The 8,661-nt window shown below is 39.6% G+C and overlaps 1 protein-coding gene across 3 annotated transcripts; it reads left to right on the top strand.

The window, feature by feature from the left end:
• The first annotated feature begins 402 nt into the window (after nt 1-402).
• LOC112187269 (glutamate receptor 3.6) lies at nt 403-5,108 on the top strand. 3 transcript variants are annotated; one of them, XM_024326008.2, is made up of 7 exons: nt 403-537; nt 1,295-1,647; nt 1,843-3,182; nt 3,269-3,549; nt 3,697-3,728; nt 3,831-4,240; nt 4,410-5,108. In XM_024326008.2, the coding sequence occupies exons 2-7, from the start codon at nt 1,365-1,367 to the stop codon at nt 4,890-4,892; spliced, it is 2,829 nt and encodes a 942-aa protein (XP_024181776.1). In that variant the 5' UTR covers nt 403-537; nt 1,295-1,364; the 3' UTR covers nt 4,893-5,108. The 3 variants fall into 3 exon arrangements, with proteins under 3 accessions (XP_024181776.1, XP_024181775.1, XP_024181777.1); XM_024326007.2 differs by having other exon boundaries at nt 528-666; XM_024326009.2 differs by lacking the exon at nt 403-537 and adding an exon at nt 673-909.
• The last annotated feature ends 3,553 nt before the right edge of the window (nt 5,109-8,661 follow it).

Genomic DNA, 8,661 nt, shown 5'->3' with positions numbered 1-8,661 from the left:
ATTGTAACTTCGGTTCGATTCGGTTTAACTGTTTAAGCTTGAATTGCAAATGAAATAAATTAAACTTGAGTTCTAGCATGCATGCTCGGCTTATTGAACTCCTGAGCAGCTCATATTAATTCATGAGACAACTTGAATTAAACTTAAGCTCGACTTGCTAGTTAAGCTTTGCTCATTTACTCAAACTCATTTAAAATAGTTAAAATGTTTTCTAGTAAAAAAAATTTTATGCAACCAGAAAGTAAAAAGTAATGTAGTAACTAGTAAGGTGTGTTCTGTTGTTGCTCCCGACAAAATACTCACTCTCGACTCTGGGTAGATTCTTGTAGGGCTTTTGTTCCTTAAATGCGAAGGAATATTTAAGAAGAAAAAGTAAAATGTCAAGTGTCAAGTGTAACAATCATTTCATCCATTTAGCGATGAGAGAAGTCATCTGCACCTCTCAACTTGGGTACATTCAAGTGGGAGCTAATCTTCTTCCCATGGAACAAATCAAATTCTATCATCAGATACTCTAAAAACAGTGTCTCTTTCTGGGTATTTATTACTCTTTATCATATTAATTTCCCAGCACATATTAAATGCATGGCAGTTATTGTATTGTTAAGAATCTTTCATCCTCAGCATACTTGACCAATTCCCAAACTCTCTAGTATTATTGTTCAGGTGGGTGTGTGAAAGCATGGCAATTTTATGCTTTAATTAGCCTATAACCATGAACTCTTTAATGGATGCTGCTAAATTCTAGCTTTTTTGCTTTTATAAATTCCCTACTTTTTGCCTTATGAGATACTGTCATCCTCTTTGGGAGACCCGGCTGTTTGCCAATTCTCTGATTCGAATTGGCCTTGGTTTTAGGGAATGAGTTTTCTTCTACTGGGTTTTGAGTTCAAGTCCCAGTTTGCTCTGGTTGGTATAAAGCTTCTCACAACTTATTTTCCTGTTCAATGAGTTTTTTACCCTTTTATTGATCCTCTTTTACTGTTCAACCTCTATTCATTTTCCCCCAAAAAATCTCTTTCCTCAGTGGCCGCTATTTCCTTATAATATTGATTGATTGTTTTGTCTTCTCCATTTGGCTCTTCTGAGCTCAACCCAACCAATTGCTATTTTGCTATCTCTTTATCTGTGTTTCATGAATAGAGATTTTCATTTCTTGTGAACCCTTTTATTTGTCTACTTATTCTTGTGGAGTTTATGTTGGATAAAATTCCTAGAGAGCCATTTGTTTCTTTCATATGGGTGAAATTTTGAAGTTGCTTGCTTATTTTGAGTTGTTTCTTAACTACTGCAGTGCTTGGATTTAAAGCTCAGTTGAATCTATCACTGTCTGGGAAGCTGGGTTGGTGAAAGTTAGGGGGTTCATGAGTGGACAATTCACCATGAATATAGCTTGGTTCCTGCTTTTGATGGTTTTCTTTAATGGGTTTGCCTCACATGGAGCTACCACCAACATCTCTACAAGACCCCAATTTGTAAATGTTGGGGCCATGCTTGCTCTCAATTCCATTGTTGGCAAAGTTGCCAAAGTGGCAATACAAGCTGCTGTTGAAGATGTGAATTCTGACCCTTCTGTTCTCAGTGGAACCAAGATGATAGTTACAACGCAGAATTCAAACTACAGTGGATTTCTGGGCATAATTGAGGGTATGTATGACTTTATTTTTGAACTTTTTTCTTTGATGTATCACATAGAATGATTGGATAGATTAATAAACTTTGGTTCTTTATTCATATGAGCGTATGCATGACCTTGTTTTCGAACCTTTTTCTTTGATGTATATTATAGAATGAGGGATAGATTAATAAAGTTTGGTTCTTTATTCATATGATTCACTACAGCTTTACGATTCATGGAGAAGGACACAGTGGCCATAATTGGACCCCAGAATGCTGTAACGGCTCATGCAGTATCTCACATTGCAAATGAGCTGCACACTCCTCTGTTGTCATTTGCAGTAACAGATCCCACCCTGTCTTCACTTCAGTTCCCATATTTTGTTAGGACTACTCAGAACGATTTGTTTCAGATGGCTGCAGTAGCTGATATGGTTGAGTATTATGGATGGAGAGAGGTAATTGCAATATATGTTGATGATGATTTAGGGAGAAATGGGATTGCAGCATTAGGGGATTTGCTTGCTGAGAAACGTTCTAAGATCTCATACAAAGCACCTCTGGTTCTTGATCCTACTCGGAATAACATCACTGATGTACTGATTAAAGTGTCTTTAACCGAGTCTAGGATTATTGTTCTTCATGTTTATCCAGGTTGGGGCCCTGAGGTGCTTAGTGTGGCCAATTATCTTGGCATGATGGGAACAGGGTTTGTTTGGATAGCTACTCATTGGCTTTCTAGTTATATAGATTCCACTATGCCCCTCCCTATGAGTACTTTGGATAACATGCAAGGAGTTCTAACATTGCGCATGTACACGCCAGATACAGAACAGAAAAGAAAATTTGTTTCGAGGTGGAGCAACTTGACTGGTGGTAACCAAATTGGGTTGAATGCTTTCGGTCTCTATGCTTATGACTCTGTATGGTTGCTTGCTCATGCACTTGATGCCTTTTTTGATCAAGGGGGAAACATTTCATTCTCAAATGATTCAAGGTTGACTCAGATGCCCAGAGGGGACCTAAATCTTGAATATCTGAGTATATTTGATGGAGGGAGCTTGTTACTTCGTAACATATTTGGAGTTAATATGACTGGCACAACTGGCTCGTTTAAGTATACTCCAGATAGGGACCTCATTCGTCCTGCTTATGAAATCATAAATGTGATTGGCACTGGGGTTAGGAGGATTGGTTATTGGTCTAACCATTCTGGTTTATCAGTTAAGCCTCCAGAAACATTTTACACAAGCCCACCAAATCATTCTAGTTCAAACCAAAGCCTTTACAGTGTGATTTGGCCTGGAGAGACAGCACAGCAACCTCGTGGTTGGGTTTTTCCAAACAATGGGAGGCATTTGAAGATTGCAGTCCCAAACCGTGCTAGTTTCCGTGAATTTGCATCATATACACGAAGCAATGACATGTTCACTGGGTACTGCATTGATGTTTTTACTGCTGCATTGAACTTGTTGCCCTATGCTGTTCCCTTCAAATTTTTTCCTGTTGGCGATGGTAAAAGAAATCCAAGGAGCACTGACCTTGTGCACACAATCCAAACGGGTGTGAGTATCACATACAGAACAACATTTCTTTATAAATTTCTGAAGGTGAATGCTTTTTCTGATTCCCCGTTTCTTGTTCTATATAGGAATATGATGCAGTAGTAGGTGATATTGCAATCACCACCAACAGAACCAGGATGGCAGATTTTACGCAGCCATACATCGAATCTGGGCTAGTAGTAGTTGCACCTGTTAAGACGACATTGAATTCAAATCCTTGGGCATTTCTGAGGCCATTCAATAAAATGATGTGGGCTGTCACTGCTGCCTTCTTTCTCATTGTTGGAACAGTTGTTTGGATATTAGAGCATAGACTGAATGATGAATTTCGGGGCCCTCCTAGAAGACAACTCGTCACTATTCTTTGGTGAGTAACTATGCTTATTGATTGGATGATGACAACTTCTCAATTTTTAACTTGCCCAAATGCATCAATGTCTTTCAATTGGTCTAACTACTCTGATAATGTCTGTTTGTGGTCAAAATCCCACAACCATTGTGCTTTCATTTGCAGGTTTAGCTTTTCAACTTGGTTCTTTGCCCATAGTAAGTCAATTTTCGCCAAGTTCAGTCTTTTGTTTTATAACTGTGTAAGACCTTCGGTTGATGCTTAGCACTTTATTATGGTTGTGGGCATGGTATATGTAGGAGAAAATACAGTCAGCACCCTGGGTCGCCTAGTACTAATCATATGGCTATTTGTGGTTCTTATCATCAACTCAAGCTATACTGCAAGTTTGACCTCAATCCTAACGGTGCAAAAGCTTTCTTCCTCCATCAAAGGCATTGAAACTTTGCTTGAAAGCAAGGACCCCATTGGTTACCAACAGGGTTCATTTGCCAAGTATTATCTCGTTGAGGAACTCCACATTGACAGTTCCAGACTCGTGCCACTCGTCATGCCAGAAGATTATGTGAGAGCCTTAAAAGCTGGTCCACATAAGGAAGGTGGTGTTGCCGCAGTGATTGATGAGCGTGCATACATGGAGCTATTCCTCTCAAGCCGATGCGATTTCAGCATTGTAGGTCAAGAATTTACCAAAACCGGATGGGGATTTGTAAGTTTCTCCATTGTGTATGACTATTAATCTAGACTGCATAATAAATGATTCAGCACTGACAGTTAGTTACATTATATGCAAGACCGTCTGTTTATCTTCACAGACCTGATACCTAACTATCAGATTCTTAATTCTCATTTATAACATCATGTTCATTCGAAATCAGGCTTTCCCAAGGGACTCGCCTCTATCAGTGGACCTGTCAACTGCTCTGTTGAAGCTGTCGGATAATGGGGATCTACAGAGGATCCATGACAAATGGCTTCTCAGAAGTCCTTGTACTTCACCAGGAGCAAAGCTAGAAGTGGACAGGCTTGAACTTAGAAGCTTCTCGGCCCTTTTTATTATCTGTGGCGGAGCTTGTTTGGTTGCTCTCATTATATATTTCAGCATGATGTGTCACCAGTTCACCAAGCGGTACACTGACAGTTTGTCTTCTTCCGGGAGCTCCACATCTCGGCGTCTTCAGACCTTTCTCACATTTGTTGACGAGAAGGAAGAAGTACAAAGCCGATCCAAAAGGAGGAGCATGGAGAAGATGTCAAACCGAAGTGCGGGTGAAGATGACTCGTCAAACAGTTCCAAAAGAAGACATATAGATCAGTACTCATGTGCAAGCAGAAGTTTTGAAGACAGTAACAATGCCTGATCAGGACTATCCCAATTCCCAATAACTTCATGGGTCTTTTGCTATTGATGAGTTAGGTTAGAAGCATACGTATACACAGCTCATGTCATTATATTGATGCTGCATTACTCTTTTAGGGGAATGCTCTGGCAAGCTCTGTACTAAAGTTGGTGCAAAATGGCATGACATTCAGTAACTTATTTATACGAACATCAAAGTCACTAATTACTTTTGTTACTAATGGATTAGTATACCATTGTTTTATATTAACTGCCGGGGCATCTCCAACCCCTCTCAGATGGACTCAGAACATGATCGATTAACAGGTCTAACTAAATAAATCAAATCAGGATTAACAAGTATCCAACACGAACTTGAAACAGCACACCCTAATATGACAGTGATTTGATGAAAGCATTTATAAGGATCATGGGCTGTGAATTGTATCTACACATACAAGGGCACCCCTACACACAAGCAGTATTTATTTCAACATAACTTGGGCAATTAGAGGCCCGAGGACTCATTGGCAGTGCTTTTGAAATGCTTCTGAAGCCATTCCTCTTCTGTACAATGTTTGCGCTCAAACTTTGTATACTTGAATCAGAAGTTATGGGAACCGACTTGCAAAGTAGCCATCATATCCTTCGGGCACTGGTCCTATAGGAGTTCCTGAAACAGCCACCATAAATCAAGAGTTAAAATCACTGATAACGACACCTAAAAAACATAAGAGCTGGCATGCTTAAGAGTTAAGACTGATGATTGATATCTTTAATTTGAAACACTTTTCAGTACTGATAATTCATCATCAATGTACAAAACAAAACAACTACTTCTTTGAATTCTAGTTTACCGACACAGTTTACATTGATGCCTCATCCAATAATTTCTTGAGTCATAAGTTAGGGATTGTCCCAGTTGAGCAAGTTGACAATTAATTTACAATAGCCTCTGTTAATGCTCGCCGGCTTCCACAGTTGGCGTTGGATATCGGCACAAGGAACAAATGTGATTGATTTCCAGGAACAGGACAATGCAATCGACATGATAATGGTGTTTACAGGTGATGCAGAACGGATGACAGCCCAATTTGAAGAACAGTTAGATCGTGCTAAAGGAGGAAAACGAAAAGTGACTAGTAGATAGGAAACAGCAGCTCGGTGTCCGATTGGGACGTACCTTACCTTTTTTCCGGAAAGGGAATCGCGCCAGAAACAAGACTCATAGCTTTGTCATGAGCTGTAGCATTTTTCGGGCTTTCGGGGTCGTTTAGGGCCTCAAAACTGCATTTTTCTATTTTACCAGTTTTTGGTTTTTCTAGTTATTTTTGGGTTGTTTTCGTTTTTATCCATGGGCTTTAGGGTTTCATTGTTAGTCGCCCTAGGGTATTTTTCTCTTATTTATGCAGCCGCAAGCGGTTGCAGAACGCATCTTTCATCTTTTAATCAATAAAATAGAGATTTTCTCTTTTATCTCTGGTGGACTCCAGAATTCTTTTGTTAGGTTTATTGCTAGTAAATCTAGTTATCATTCCGACTGCGTCAACAGGGCAAACAAGTGATCAGTCTTTCAACAAATTCTGCAAAGTCCTGAAGACTGATGACACATGTTGGAGTCTCTCTAATAACAGCTTCTTCCAAACTACCAAGTCTTAATTTCTTCAAACCATAAATGAATGATCCAGTTGCAGGAGTAAGATTTGGCTTATATGATGCAATGGTTTCCTCTATAACCCTATCCTCAACTCCTCTAATTCTCTAAACCGATGGCCCAAATACACGAAGGTTTCTCTTGCAAGCCAATCAATGACATCACGATAGTCAGCACTAGCCAATAAGGACACGTACAGTACGTGATGTCCAATATTAACACAGTAATAGGCGTATGACTAGGGACGTCAGACACCACAGAAAGTTTCCGAACAAAGCTTCTCAATAATAGCTGGCACTTCTTCTGGGACAGGCAGAAGCAAAAAAAAAAACCAACTTAGGTATACTAATCTTCAGCGTTTAAAGAATTGATGTCAATGGAGTAACTTGTAGTAGTTGTGAGGCTAAAGGATCAGTGTTTAAAAAAGCGCGCTCTTGCGAGACTTCACCAAAACGCCTTTTTTTTTTTTTTTGGTGAATATGTGAAATTTATTAAAGAAAAGCAGGTTACAAAGAGAAAGGAGGTAGGACAGGCATAAGAAGCGCCGCTAGCCTCCTAACAAAAGAAAACAAATTAACGAAAACGAAAATTAGGAAGATCTAAATGGTCCCTATTACAATGAGAGTTGAATCCCACCAAGTAAAGCCATCTGATGAAGCACCATAGTTGGCAAGGGCATCAGCAGCTTGATTGCCTTCACGAACACCAAAACGCCTTGAGGCTAGCTCTAAAAGTAATTTTTATATTTTTTACATGAAGATCAGAACCATATATATATATATATATATATATATATATATATATATATATATATATAACGATAGTAGAAAAATTTGAGAGAGAGAGAGAGAGAGAGAGAGAGAGAGAGAGAGAGAGAGAGAGTTTAGACGCAGAGTGTCTATTCATCCCACCATGAGGAGGTTTATATAGGAGTACATGGTGTATACAAAAAGGCAACGTTTAATAGCAACGTCATTTACTCCTACATACAATTCTATCAATCACCAATCTATAGGGATAGGCACCTATTACTCAACATCTATTTACATGATTTATCCATAATTATTTACAACACTCCCCCTTGGATATTCCATGTCAATAGTGTTGCGTAGGCTGTGCGCTTCTAAGTTGTCTCGTCAAAAGCCTTGCCAAGTAATAAAAACCCTGTGGGAAAAAAAACATTGGTCGAAGGAGAAAAAGAGCACAACGCGCTTGAGTGTGGAGTAGCAGTATCACAGCTTTAGAGATAGGTGAAGTCTTCTTATCAACACCATAAGTAGGTAGTATGTCTTCGAGAGGGATGCATTAGAGTTGCTACACCAAAACCTTGCCCGGTAAACCCAGTGGGAGAAACCCGTGGTCGAAGGGAAAAGATGAGCAAATGCATATATATGTCGAATCAAAGCATCTTCAGGATGTAGTATAAGTGGGGTGACCATGCTAAAGATGTGCCTCGTTAAAACCTTGCCAGGTAACAAAACCCAGTGGGACAAAATAACCTTGGACGAAGGACAAAAAGAGTACACGACGGTCAAATGACTATGCTTCAGGACACTCCCCCTGAAAATTATATGTTAGGTAATTCAGATAGTTTACGTAGACCAATACTTTGGACATGCTTCTGGAATGTAGACTTTGGTAGTGACTTGGTGAAGAGGTCTGCACGATTGTCTTCAGATCAAATCTGCTTAACTTCAATCTTCTGAGGCTCCTGTTGTTGCTGATTGAAGGAGAACTTCGGTGCAATATGTTTGGTGTTGTCTCCTTTGATGAAATTCGTCTTTATCTGCTCTATGTAAGCAGCATTATCCTCGTAGATAATGGTCGGTTCATCAGTGGTGGAATGCAGTCCACATGTGCTTTGAACATGCTTTGTAACGGCTCTTAGCCATGTACATTCACATACTGCTTCTTAAAAAGCTAGTATCTCAGCATGATTCGAAGAGGTAGCAACAAGTGTCTATTTCGTAGACCTCCAAGAAATTGCAGTATTCCCAATGGTAAAGACATAACCAGTTTGGGAACGCGCCTTGTGCGGGTCTGATAGATAGTCTATATCAGCATATCTAACAAGGCCAGCATCATTCCAAGGATCAAGGGGGTTTGATCCATTCCTTGATGCATAGGGATAGAATAA

This window comes from Rosa chinensis, chromosome 2 (genome assembly GCF_002994745.2).
Source record: "Rosa chinensis cultivar Old Blush chromosome 2, RchiOBHm-V2, whole genome shotgun sequence".
NCBI classification, from domain to species: Eukaryota; Viridiplantae; Streptophyta; class Magnoliopsida; order Rosales; family Rosaceae; genus Rosa; species Rosa chinensis.
This window is presented reverse-complemented; position numbering and strand designations above follow the sequence as displayed.

Excerpts from the sequence above, each read along its gene's own strand:
- LOC112187269 (XM_024326008.2), top strand. The coding sequence starts at position 1,365 with ATGAGTGGACAATTCACCATGAATATAGCTTGGTTCCTGCTTTTGATG. Across the intron at positions 3,550-3,696 it reads CAACTCGTCACTATTCTTTG|GTTTAGCTTTTCAACTTGGT; the intron begins GTGAGTAACTAT and ends TTTCATTTGCAG. Across the intron at positions 3,729-3,830 it reads AACTTGGTTCTTTGCCCATA|GAGAAAATACAGTCAGCACC; the intron begins GTAAGTCAATTT and ends TGGTATATGTAG.